We start from the raw sequence: 13909 nt of genomic DNA, 5'->3' as shown, positions 1-13909 counted from the left end.
TCGAGGAAGTAGCGAATGAATATAATATCTGAGGTTAACTAGTGTCTTCACAGAAATGTTTAAGAAAACCAAATAAGGGAAAAGCTTAAATATCTGGTAGAAATGGGAATTTATACATCTAAGAACAAGATACAATGCTCCGCATGATGTAGAATCAGTCTGAGCCTTTAAAAAAATACACGATATATTTTAGGCATCACCATTGAAAACAATTTACCCATTTAAAAAGGTATTCGGTAACTGTATCAATCGGCTTGGGGATCGTTTCTGTTTGAGTTACCATATTTTTGCACTCACATGTACATACACCGTTGTAAGATGGCCGTCACGTTAAGGAATAAGTCTTTTTTTTTTTATCACTTGCAGCCATAGTCCACTGTCTATGTTTACAGCTACGGGAGCTGTCTGTCTGCCTGCGTTGGTTGCATGCAGCAACATCTAAGAGGAATTTTTCGGAGAAAGGGCTGCACCAGTTGATCAGTTTGTGCCTGGCAATGGCAGGCAGCAGATTGGAGAAGCTAGGCACCGTCTTCACCAGGTAGGAACATATTAGCTGTACTCTTATTACTGCCCCCGTTGCAAAGTTCTTACAGGAATTGTCCTGCTTCAAATTTCTCAAAATATATATGTACACTTGTCTTAAAGATTTTCAATTCTCTAAATACATATTGAGTTTCATTTTGAAGGACACAATAATTAGGCTACCTCCTTTTCCACAGTCGTTTTCTATACATGTTTTGGGTATAAAACGTTTTCATTGAATGAAGGTCAAGTTGAAATCATTTTCATTATTGAATAACAGGAAGCAGCTCCTCTGTGTCCAAACTGATGTCCACCTATGTTCAGTTGACTTCGAGTTCTAATCCAGTTGTACTCCATCCCCTTTCCAAAGTAAATATATGCATCACTTATTAGCTGTACAAGTAAGTTGCCCACTTTGCCAAGCATAGTCCAAAGCTTGTTTCTCAGTTTCTATGTACCATAGGAAGTCAACCTGCACCTCACCGATGGAGCTTATAAAGTTCCTAATGCATTCGTTTATTGTATTTCTTCCAGGCAAAGTCAATGACCTAGTATTTATTTATTTAATTTAAAAAAAAAAGGTTTTATATAGCGCTGGTTTCACCCATGGGTATCAGAACGCTTTACATAAGTCTGAAAAATATAAAGTACAATGCATTAGCAGAAATGCACATAGCATAGTGAATAAATACAGTCGAAATGCAGCATTCAGACAGGATCAATATAGAGAACACATTAAAAAATATAGTTTGCACTGGTAAATAAGTAACAGAAGCATTAATTGCAAACTAAAGTGGTAGAGGAATTTACAAGTTTTTACAGCAACAGGAGGTACGCTCAGTGGTCAGGGTATGTAGGGAGTAAGTTAGGTGTGAAAGGAAGGGTGTAGGAATGGAGGGATGAGGTAAGGGGAGAAAGGGTAGGGAAGAAGTGGGGCAAGTAAAAAGTCAAAGGGTGTGGCGGGGTAGATAGGTGGGAGTGAGGAAGGAGAGAGTATAGCACGTGGGATAAGAGAATATTTAAGGGCCCCAATATTTGCTTAGCAGGTGTAGTTTGACGTCTTTTTTTAAACTGACGTACGAGGGGTTACAGTGCAAATCTATAGGGAAGGCATTCCAGATGTTGGGAGCATTACCAGAGAAGGAGCGATATTGTGAGGCTTTCTTTTTTAGCAGAGAGGGGACGAGGAGGAGAGTGTTGGTGCTTCTCATCGGCTGGGAGCTGCCCACTATTTTGAGTTTACTTGAGAGGTAGATCGGGGACTTTTGATGAAGGTCTTTGTGTGTAATGCAGGCAATTTTGGAGGCAGATCTGCATTTGAGAGGAAGCCATTTAAGGACTTTGACGGCAGGAGAAATGCGGTCAAAGCGCTTACAGTTTGTAATAAGCCTGGCCGCAAGGTTAAGTATAGTTTTGAGGGGGGCAAGGTGGACTTTGGGGGTTCAGATAGGATAGCATTACCGTAGTTGATTTTCGAGAGGACTAGAGATTGGACAACTGATTTGAAATATTCAGCAGGAATGAAGGGTTTTATTTTTTTGAGCTGGCGGAGCGTGAAAAGTGCCCCCTTAGCCGAGTTGTTTATATGGGAATTGAGAGTAAGCTTATTGTCAATGGTTATGCCCAGGGATTTACCTGATTTGGATAAGGAGAGTGTGCAGTTGAGGGCATTAAGGTCAGAGATCCAAGATTGGATAGGGAGTGAATTGTTTTTAGGGGAGAAAAGAATAATTTTAGTTTTATTGGGGTTGAGTTTGAGATGGTTGGAGTGGAACCAGGATTGGATCTTAGCCAGGTTGTTGTTTAGGTGCAAGACATCTGAGTGGGATTTAATTTTAAAGTATAGTTTGGTGTTATCGGCATTTAGGTGGTAGTTGATTCCGGCTTGTTTTAGTATGGCAGTGAGTGGTTCCATAAAGAGGTTGAAGAGAACTGGAGAGAGAATAGAACCTTGGGGGACACCAAGAAAGACGTGACTGGAGTTAGAGAGTCAGTTTCGGATTTTGATTTGCACATTTTTCAAGGGCTTTGGAAAGGAGGGGGAGGTTAGGGATAGGGTGGAGGTTGTTGGGGCCATCAGGATCGGCTTTAGGGTTTTTGAGAATGGTAGTGATTTGTCCGAGTTGGAGGGAGCAGGGACACATCCCGAGGTCAGGGAGGAGTTGAAAATATTGGTCCAGTATGGGACAATGCCATGTTTTAGATCTTGGACAAGGTTAGAAGGGAGAAGGTCTTTTGTGTGAAATGACGGTTTTAATTTAGACAAGATGTTAGAAACTTCGAATTCGGAGACAGGGGGGAAATTATGCCACAAGGCTTTGTTTTTAAGTTGTTGTTGGGCGGGGTTGGTTTCAGGTGAGGTTGAGGTAGGAAAGTGTGGGGAGGAAATGAGGGGCAGGATAAATAAGGGGGGTGGTGAAGGAGTAGTGTTAGAGGTTCCTCGACAGTTGAGAGGGATCTGAATTTGAAGGAAAGATTAATCTATCTTGGCAATTTTTTCAGAGAAGAAGTTAGCAATTTCTTCGCATTTGGTTGTGGAGGCCGTAAGCTTAAGGGGGGCAGCGGAAGTTGATTTCTAACAATGTTGAATAGTTCTCTGGGCCTATCTTTGGGACTAGTCTGTTGCAAACGGAAAAAGGATGCCTTTTCATTAAAAATGTGTTTCTTGTAGGAAGATCTGGTAGCTCTGAGTAGGGCGAGATGGGAGGGAGCAAGGGTGTAGTCTCCAAGTTATTTCAGTCATTCTAAGAGCATGTCTTTCTTTGTTGAGGTCTAAGTTGAACCAAGATTTGGAAGGGATATTTTTTGGAGTTTTTAGTTTAGGCGGGGCAATTTGATCTAAAACCTCTGAGACAGATTTATTGAAATGCGCGGTGAGCTCATTGGTGTTGAGAGAAAGAGGGGTGAGACGAAGTGATGCTTAGAGTTTGGACTCTAATACGCCTGGGGGTATAAGATTAAAGTTTCTAGTCCATTTCATGGTTTTGGTGTTTTTAGATGTGGACGATCGGGCCGAGGGGGAAATCGTGAACAGAATGAGGTGGTGATCTGACCAGTCAATAGGGATGATGTTGGAAAGGGAGGCCAAGTCATTGTTTGTAATGAGGACATCAAGAATGGCGCCTTTAGAGTGAGTTGGGGAAAGGCAGAGTTGTTTGAGGTCGTTAATCTCTAGAAGATTAGAGAGAAGGTTAACTGAGGGGTTCTCCGGTTCGTTCCAGTGGAGATTGATATCTCCAAGGAAGAGATTTTTAGAGTTAGAGAGAGAGGATTGAGTAAGAAGGTCAGATAATTCATCTACAAAGTGAAGTGTCACCAGGAGTGTGGTAGATATTGTGTAGGCGAATCAGGGGAGAGCCTAGAACTTTAAGTTCGGCACCAAGGTATTAGAAAGTTGAGTATTCAGTATTCTTGGCAAGAGAGAATTGGAGTTGATTTTTAAAGATTATCCCTATTCCAGCCCCTTTCCCCACTGGTCTGTCCTTTCTGATGTTAGAGTAACCAGGGGAGTAGAGTAGGTCAAGGATGGGTGTTGGGTGATCGTTGAGCCATGTTTCAGTGAGGAAGGCGATGGCAATGTCTTCACTCAGGATGGTTTCAGAGATTTCGGAAGCATGACAAACTGCCAAACGGGCAGTTAATAAGCATACAGGTTAGAGAATTAGGGTTACCTTTGGGGGGAGAGCGTGAGTGGATGGTGGTACGTTGGGGGGGTTTGGGATAGCTGGGAGTGAGGGGGAATCTGCTAGTCCCCAGAATAACTGGAATGAAAGAGTGAGGAAGGGCGAGATCCTTAGGCGATGATGTAGGAAGGTAAGAGTTGCAAAGGTCAGAGAGGTCGAAGTCCGAGAGATCATTCAATATGTGGTGAGGCCTATGAGAACGGCTGCGGAGGGGAGTAGTTCTCCAGTGTTTAAGATTAAGGAACTTTTGTAAACCATAGTAGGGAGAAGTGGAACAAAAGTGGGGGGTCCTGGGGTTGAGGCATTTGAGTTGTTTTTAATCCTCTCTAAGTAGAGAGAGTTCAGTCACTAAGGTAGAAATATTTCGGTCAGTGTTGATAAGTGTTTGGGTAAGAAGGGTGAGCAGGGACACAGTTGGGGCTGGGGTGGTGAGGGGTGTATTTTCGGTATTGGTTGGTGAAGGGGCGCTAGTGTTGAGGGAGGGAGAGGGGCCAGGTGTAGGGGAGAGAAGGGAACTCATGTTGAGGGATGGAGGGGGGCGTGGAGGAGGACGGGGCAATGAATGAGGTAGGAGAAAGGGATTGAGGAGAAGGGGAGGTGTCAAGATGAGTGTGGGGAGAAGTCACTTCAGAGTTGGGGGAAGGAGTGTAGTTTAGGGAGGTAAGGGTCGGAAAAGGGGGGGGAATAGAGTGAAGGGCCGTGAGGGGGGTTAGGGTGGCATGGTAGGGAAAAGAAGTGGGGTTAGGAGTTGGAGGGCATATGTTATTAGGGGGCGTGAGAGTTGAGTTATTAGAGAGCATGAGAGTTGGGGAGATGTAGAGTGAGTTGGAGATGTCATGGGGATTCAGGAGAGAGTAATTGATTAGATGTAGGGGCAGGTGAAAGGGATTGAGGAGAAGAGGAGAGGTCGAGAGGGGTGTGGGGAGAAGCACCATCAGCGTTTGGGGTAGTAGTGTGGTTTAGAGGAGGAAGAGTAGGGGACAGAGGGCGAATAGAGGGAAGAGCCATATAGAGGGGTCGGGTGGTGTGGAAGGGGTTAGGAGTTTGGGGGCATTCGTTATTAGAGGGCGTGAGAGTTAGGGTTTTTAGAAAGTGTGAGAGTTGGGGAGTTGTAGAGTGAGTTGGTGATGTCATGGGGGGATTCGAAGAAGAGTGATAGATTGGAAGTCGAGGAAAGGGAGACATCATCAAGATTAGAGTTGTCTGGGGGAAGAAGTGTTATAGTGGGGATGGAAGGGAAGAACACAGGGTGATCTTGTGGTGATGTAGGTGTGGGATTTGGAGAAGAATTGGATAGTTGGAAGGACAACATGCTGAAGTGAAGTTCGAAAATGGTGAGGTGATGTTCAGAGGCTTTTATGAGGATGTTTCCAGTTTTAAAAATGGAGATGCCGATATTCCCGGGAAAGGTTGGAGATGGATAGTTTGAATCCATAAGGGATTTTGCACGTTTTTGTGACTGGGAGAGGGCGTAAGAAGACGCTCTTTCATTTAGAGGGGCGCTTGGAATAGAATATGTAATTGTTTTTTATAGGGGTCGGAGAGGCTGTGGTAGTTATCTACAGTTAAATTTTCAGGGTGACGGATCAGTTTTTTATGCTTAAAATGTTTCTTTGCGTTTTTGGAAAGATTGGGAGGGTAAGGAATGGTCCAAGAGTTGGGGCCATGTCTGGTTAGTGAAGGACATTGAGTGGCGATGATGTGATTAGGTGGTGACATGTTTAGTAAATATGTAAGGAGAAGAGGGGGAAGAGATGGGAGGGGAGTGATATAAAGAGAAAGGGCGGCAATGGTGTATATGGGGTAATAGGGTAGCTGTACGAGGGGGGGGATATGCGCCAGCAGGGAATTGGAAGTGACAATTGACTAGTACAAAGCAAGACAGGGCAGGCGGAAGGACAGTAGTGAAGCGTAAATTAGCGATAGGTAGCCATACAGAAGGGTAGTAGTTCGTGCTGGGCTGTTCCTTTTAGTGTAGGACTAATGCATCACTTTTGTTTGCGGTTTACAAAAAAAAATCCTTTATATGCTTTTTTTAGTTTCGCTTAAGACTCCTCCAAATAAAATATATGCCTTATATTGATCCAAGTTTTCCATTGTTTTTGGTTTCTTTTCCTCATTTCACTAACATGTCTTACAAAGGAACCACATACTTTTCAGTAATCCATTACTTGTCAAAATTAACTTTTCCTTGCTTCCGTTTAGTGTTTTAAAAAAAAATATATATATTTTTATTAACATAGCTCATAGGACCATACAATGACAGATAACATCCAAAAAGCATGTCAGGGAATAGCATTGTGTTTAACAAATTAAGACACAAGTGGGATATCCAATTATTGTAGTTACTCTCCCTCCAACCCTCTGTATTTCAACCAAGGCCCCCAAACTTTCCTCCATTTCTCAATACAACCCCATCTCCTGTATATAGTCTCTTTGGCCCTTTGACATAACATACTGTGTAGCTTGACCCCATGACACCAGAATAGTCAACTTCAGACTGGTTACGGTTTGCCAGCCAGCAGGAAAGGAATTGCAACTGCCCTACTATGCAGTAGGATTTTAATTTTGAAGCACCCATCCTTTCCTTGTCAGGTGATAGTTGGAGCGTGAAAAGGTAACCTTGCTGCAGCCACTGGCCCTGATTAGGTCAATTAGAAGGGTATTTAGTCTTGCAAAGATTTGGGCAGATACAAGCCGTGGAATGTTTACAAAATGGTACAGTAAGTAAGGCAGCATGACCATTTTAGTAAGGGCCAATTTGTCTGCCACCAAAGGTGGTCCAAAAGCCCACATATGATTTGAGGGTGCAATAGTTTTAAGGAGATTACCCTCCAACACATTCTGAGCGTCCCGGCAAATCTGGATCCCCAAATAACGAAAGGTCTCCGGTTTTACCAGGATATCCATCGCCTCGAAAGGTAAAGATGGTTTGTGGTAAGTGTTTTTGAATGAAAATGCATAGGATTTATGAACGTTAACCCGCAGGCCAGATACCGACACAAATGTATTGAACTGTCAAGCCACTTATGACCGGTTTATCTGAAAATCTTCAACATAAAGGATCATATCCGCATACAATGATGTTGCGTGGGTTGCACTTCTGATTGGAATGCCGCAGTTGTGGGCATCCTGTCTTATTCATTGAGCTAAGGGTTCTAATGCTAGAACAAAAAGAAGCAACAATAAGGGGTAACCCTGCCTTGTGCCGTGATGTATCAGATATGGATCTGAAATATATTGGCCCTTGAGTTCCTGTGCGGTGGGGGCTGTGTACAGCGAATATAGGTGGAATAATGCCAAACCCTCTAAGTGAAGCGATCATAAAATCCCAGCTTAAAGTGTCAAACACCTGTCTTAAGTCCAAGGATATGTGGCCTGCCCAGCGAAATCGCCCTTGCACAGTGTCCTTGATTGGGTGTAATCTTCAGATATTAGGCGAGGTATTGCAATTAGGGATGAAGCCGAAATGATCAGTATGAAGGAGTTTAGGAGGTATGATTAGTAAGTGGCTGGCCAGCACTTTATTGAGTATTTTGTATTAAGTAAAGAAAGAGGCCTTTAAAAGGGCATGTCAGATGGTTGATTGATTGGTTTTAATAAAGAGGTGACCAGTGCTTGTGCTGTGGTAGGGGGCAGCATACTCCTTTACGGAAGTTTTAGAAAGGCATTCCAATTGTGGGATCAGCTGGGTGGCAAATGTGGCATAACATTTTGTAGGGAGGCCATCAGAGCTGGGGGTTTTGTACCTAGCTAGTTTGTTTCTTGCCCCTCTTTTCACTTTGGCAGTGATAGGGGCCCCCAGTATATCACATTCCACATCCAGCACTTTGGGGAGGGCCAATCTATCCTAAAAGCTCTGGAATGCCTCCGGCTCAACTATTGGTGGGGCCGCATTTAGGGTTTAAGAGAAATCGCAGTATGCCAAATTAATTTCCATTTAGGAAGTGACTTGGGTATTCTGTAAGGTAGCTGTTGTGAGTAGCGAAGTGGGTGAAGGTAGTGGTTTAATCAGTCGGACTAGTAAGTCACCTAATTTCTCCTCTTCTGTGTGGGTTTTCTGTATGTAAGCCCTATCCTGATGTGTTGGTGCATGTGCTGCATTATCTGTCGCAGCCTTTTTTGGGAACCCAGGCTCTCCTCCACTCTGGCAAGCTCCCTAAGGACCATCTGATGGGTTCCCACCATTGTGCCTGTGAATGTCCCATCGCACAACCACTTTAAACGCTCCCCATTCTGTTAAAATAGAGGAAGTGGTATTGATGTTCTCGGCAAAGTAATTATCTATTGTGGTGGGCAATGTTTCTCGGAAGACAATATCTTCCAACATCTGGGGTGTGAGCACCTTGTGGGGATAGGGGCTGGGACGCGGCCCCATGTAAACGCAATGTCTAATGGCTTATGATCCAAGAGAGTTTTGTTTAAGTAGGTCACATGTGTGACTGTGGACTGGAGGGAAGCCGCACATAGGATTCTGTCCAGTCGCGCATGGAGTAGGTAAGGAGGGGAGTAAAATGAATACTTGTGCTTGCCTGTGTTGTGGCTTTGCCAAACACCTGCATGTGACCATCCCTACAATCGCTGTTGCTGGGCTTTGACTTGTCGCACTGAATCAGCATTTGAGAGGAGGCTATGCGATCTATTAAGATCTATATCCAATACAACAATACCCCGCGTCCCCGAAACCATGAATAATGTACCCAATCCACTAAGATTGTGGACGGATGCGCTAGGAAGACTTCCTGCTCCAAGTTAGGGGCATATTTACTGCCCAGTACGACGGGTGTACCACCCATCGTGCCGTGGAGCAGAACATACCTCCCCTGCGCATCAATCCTCATCTCCACCACAGTGAAAGGGACCCCTGCTTTGATCCATGGTGCTGTCCCATGAGAAAATGCAAAATAGAAAGTATGGAACAATTGACCCTGCCATTTCTTACAGAGTCTGAGGGATTCACTGGCTATGAGATGGGTTTCTTGTAAGCACACCACATGTGCGTGTCGACAGTGCAACTGGGCTAGGATTCTATGTTGTTTTGGTATAAATCCCATGCCGCTGACATTCCAAGTGATCATATCATATTGATGTGAAACTAACATTGTTATTAAAGGGGTAAAAGCCTATACAGGCAAATCTAAGCTGGCTATGAGCAGTGGTGGTGATATAATTGAGGTGTGACTATGTTGGATACCCATTATCAAGAACAAAAGCATAAAACATTCTCAATACAAGGTCCAGCAATGAAACCTCGTTCGACCAGAAATGTAAAAGGAAACATTACAAAGGGTGCACTTTCTCTTGGGGTTAATGACACAGCTTTTGATCTAGCATTAGGGGCAGTTGTATAGCCAGGAGCATAACTCATCCCGAGCCAGGGGCTCTAGTGCTGAATAGTGTCCAGAACATCATATTAAAGGACAATAGCTGACAAGCAACAATCTAAGCAGCGATTCACAGTACAATATTTGGAGCAGAAAATGATGTAGGATAGACCGAAGCATTTCATGTCATGCAACATAAAGATTAGTCCCTGCCCATGTAAGGTAGAAGCGGGCCCCAGCGGAAGGATAATCCTTTTACCTTAGATTAACATGAAGACAAAGAAATGCAATAAGAGGCATATAACAGATAATATACGTTGGCCCATTGTGTTCCCTCTCAGGGAGGAGTGTGGAGCTCCCCCAGAGTGTCAAATGTCCAGTCCTTGGGTGTGGAGTCAGGGGTAGAACCCTCAATCAAAACATGCAGACAAGGAGGGGTTTGAAAAGAACAGTACTTATGAAAAACTTCAGCCCAGCAAATCATGAGTCACCTGTGGGGGAATGGTGGGGAAAAGTGCTGAGCCAACCCCTCCCCTTTCATCCCCCACTCAACTAGGAGTTCGAAGCACTGTCTTGGGACAAACTGGGGCTGATGATAGGTCAGCTGGGACGGAGGGTACAACACTGAGAGGAGTTCAGCGTTCTGACTTTCAAAGACCTGTTGGGGGGATGGGACCCACCTTTGTTCCAGAGTGTTCGCCTACGCTGAATCTGGGTGGGTGCTGTGCTGGACTGCATGGTCTTGGGTCTCCTGGAGCCAGGATAGTGACATTCCATCAAGTCCCACGCTTCCGTGGGGAGCTCGAAAAAATAGGTCTTCTGCTAGTGGATCACTGTGAGCTCGGACAGGAACAGGAGAAATTTGGTGAGGCCAAATGTGCAGAGCTGACTTCTAAGTGCTTGGGAGGAGGCTCTTTTGCGCTGTACAGGCGGTGTGTATTCGAGGAAGATGGAGATCCTGGCATTATTCATGAAAATGGGTGATTTGTCTCCGGTATTACGGAGGATTGCGTCCCTATCTTGGTAATTCAGTACACAGGCCACAAGTGGATCGTGGTGGTGCTCCCGTGGTAGGCCTCCTTGTTGGAACTCGGTGCGCCCTTTCCACTGTGAACAGATCAGATAGGGCATCTGGTGCCACTCTGGTGTGGAGCCAATCCTCTATGTATTTTGTTGCATTGGGGCCTTCTGTTCCCTCCGGCATGCCAAGAATTCTAACATTATTACGGGGAGCTCGTCCTTCAGCATCTTTGGCTTGTACCTGTAGCTCTACCACTTTTTGCTGGAGGATCGTTTTTGTGGTTGTTAGTTCCTTCTGCAATGGTGTCAGCGAAGAGATGGTGGCTTCAGTCGTTTTGACTCTGTCAGTCAATTTTTATGATCATCTCTGAGGAGGGAGAGGTCCGTGGTAAAGTACACCAAGGCGTTGTTCAATGGCCATTCTAGAGTTTCGGATTTCCTGTAAAATATTATCCAACTTGTCCACATGGGGATTTGCTAATGTTGGCGGAACACACTTTTCCGTGGTCACCAAGGAGGAACCTTCAGATGGGAGAGGGAGCAAGCGAGTGCACTGGTGATCCATTGTTTTGGCTTGGGTGTGACCCATCCTGCTTGGGCGAGGCCAGGGCTTTTTGTCGAATGCGGTCAGAGGAGCCAGACCGCTCGGAACTTGTGTCATGTCAAGGAGAAATTTCCAGGCCTCTACCTCAACATCTCTCGCCAGACAAGTGCAGTTGGGGTACAGTCTATTATGTCAATTCTGGCAGGGCAAGGACCATGGGGAAGCGTCAGATCTGAGAGGGTCAGTGAGAACCTCCCCTTTAAAATGTGAAGATAAGCATGGGCCGACAGTGAACAGAAATCACCTGTGTATGAGAGGAAACATAAGGTTACGACACTGCGACACGTGGAAGGCCAAATGCCAGTCTTCCGGGCACAGCAATACTTTCTCTCCGTTAATGGCCCGGCATCGGATCACGCAGTCATATTCGCAGCCTAAGTGCAGGGGAGACGCGGGTAGGTAGAAGAGCAGCCCTCCGTGTGTGGCAAGAGGGTGCTCAGCTTTCCGCCACCATTTGCACCAGACCCACCTACTTCAGTTCCTCCCCCCCTGCCAGTCTTTACAGTTCATCGCAGACCGGCCTCGGTGAGTCAGCAAGGCAATTATCTTGAGGGGCCCTGCCGCGGCCTGGCGTGCCCCCTGGGTCTTGCCCACCAGTATGCCGGCTGCCTCCTACACCAGGCCCCACCTGGCCCAATGCTTCCACATTTCCTGCCATGGCAGGGTCTGGGTGTATTTTGTGAGACGGTTGCCACCCGAAGTCACAAGTTGGGCGTACATGAGACGCTAAAGAGCCTAGCTGCTCTTAAATTGTGGTAGTAGCAGCGCTTCCTTGTGTTTCCGTTTAGTAGGCCTTGCCGCCATGCCAGCAGAGTCTGCCCCGGCCAAGCCCCCATCTGTAGGTGCTCGCCGGGGACCGGGAGCTACCAGTGGTTCTACCTGACGAGGATCAGGTGCTCGGATGCCTCTTTTATTCAATCAGTGCGGTAAGATACTCTGGCTGGACCCAGGAGTTAGCCACGCCCGTCTTGGCTTAGGAGCTATTATCAGGAACATCTCCAATTCTACTTCCGGTGCATTACTAGAAAAGGTTATTTGGCAGGGCAGTTGTGTATTGTCCTCAGATGGTGTAGAATGAAGGGGCAGTGGGAACAGCTAACTTGTTGTGCTGAGAGAAACACCATCATATCCAACACAGCCATGTTCCACATTGCACATTCGTGCCCACGTTCACAGGGCTTACGGTCTCTCTGGATCAGAGGGGAAAGGGCCCTCTTTGCAGGGAGAGTCTGGATTTGACATGGGAAAGGAGGGTCATTAAACAATGCCTGTAGATTAAGCCATGTTGCACCCACCAGGTAGATACATTCAATGACACCAACCAGTAACGTCATAATTCGGACAGAGGGGCTTAGAAGAAGAACTGTCTTCCCAAGAACACATTGCAGGAAGCCCATTTTGAGGGTTAACCCATGTCTTGGTATCCTACTTTTCAGGCTACTATTAGTATGCCCAGTGAACCGGAGGTCGTCTTGCGAGCACATGACTTGGTGTGGTCTTTTGAATTAAAGAAGTGGTATTCAAAAAATTTTGAGTGCCTCCTGTGGGGGAAACAAATCATTGGGGCCCAACTTTTCCCCATTTTTCACAATTAATGTATTATACCGGCAATGTTTAAATATGTCTAGGTATATTTAAATGCACTTAAGTTATGTTCGTGATTTAAAATTGCAATGGAATACATGATTTTCAAACATACTGTTCTGGTCAGGCATGTTTTACTAGCGTGTAAAAGTATGCACAGTGTGATTATTAGAAATGGGTGTGGGAGTTTGAAGAATATTTGAAGTCCTTTCCCTTTCAACCCCTTCTCCAAGCCAGGATAAAAATGACAAAAGATGTAGTGATGGCCCATTAGCGGTTTACTGCTGCTCCTTTTTAGGTCTCGGCTAGAAGCGCGCGAAGCGCGTTCTCGCAGAGAACTATAGCGAATGTGTCAGCTTCTAGCCGAGACCTAACGAGTGGAGACAAGAGGTGGCCGCGCGCACCATTAAAACGCATGGCAGAGTCGAATTCAGACGCGCGCCTTGGGATTGGGTCGCGCGCGTCAGAATCCGACTCTGCCATGCGCCTTGGAAACCTAAGAGCCGCGCGACGTGAGCTGTCTACGGTAGAAGGTCACGCGCGCGGCTCTTAGGTTTCGGTTTGACTTGTTCTAGTATTCCTTGTTGTTTTTAAATACACATTGGCAGGGTGTAGACTTCGTTTTAGTATGCATACTGCCATCTACTGGCCAACGTTTTATCTAAAATATTTAATTCCACAGGATTTGGTATTTTTAAAGTTCGATTACATATCCCTCAGGTGGGACTTCTGTTATCATCTAATAACTGACCAACAATATAATACGTAAGCTACAGAAACATTCAAAACCTTTACTGACATATTTATACAAAACTTCGTAAAGACAAATGTTTCTCAAAAACGGCTGATGCACATCTTCCTCGAATATGTAAACATAAGATATGGTTGATCGTGTTTGCATTGAGGGCGCTTTAATGATTTTCCTGCGCTACCGCAGCCCCTGAGTTTAAGAACCATCTCCTTCCCAATGGGGACCTGCCCACATCTGGTCGGTATTGCCTCGGATTTTGGGCACAACAATCAAGAACTTCTAAATGTTTATCACCCGGTACTTGATAAAAGCTAGCAATTGATTCATGTGTATTTTCCCACAGCAGCCCAGGCACAGCACTTATCTCAATTTATTGTGTAAAATTGTTTAGGGGTGCCTTGCCTTCCTAATGTCTTGAAGT

General features: G+C 45.3%; 1 protein-coding gene across 1 annotated transcript in view; it reads left to right on the top strand.

Annotated features, from left to right (window-relative positions):
* Positions 1–381: 381 nt before the first annotated feature.
* Positions 382–13909, top strand: part of MRPS23 (mitochondrial ribosomal protein S23) — an 82895-nt gene continuing 69367 nt past the window's right edge. Inside the window, exon 1 of the mRNA XM_078679739.1 lies at positions 382–538. Coding sequence (XP_078535865.1) covers positions 495–538 — 44 coding nt within the window. The 5' untranslated portion in view covers positions 382–494. The remainder of the gene's footprint in view (positions 539–13909) is intronic.

Source organism: Lissotriton helveticus, chromosome 3_1, assembly GCF_964261635.1.
Source record: "Lissotriton helveticus chromosome 3_1, aLisHel1.1, whole genome shotgun sequence".
In the NCBI taxonomy this organism is placed as follows: domain Eukaryota; kingdom Metazoa; phylum Chordata; class Amphibia; order Caudata; family Salamandridae; genus Lissotriton; species Lissotriton helveticus.
Note: the sequence above shows the minus strand (reverse complement) of the source record. Positions and strands in the feature narration are given on the sequence as shown.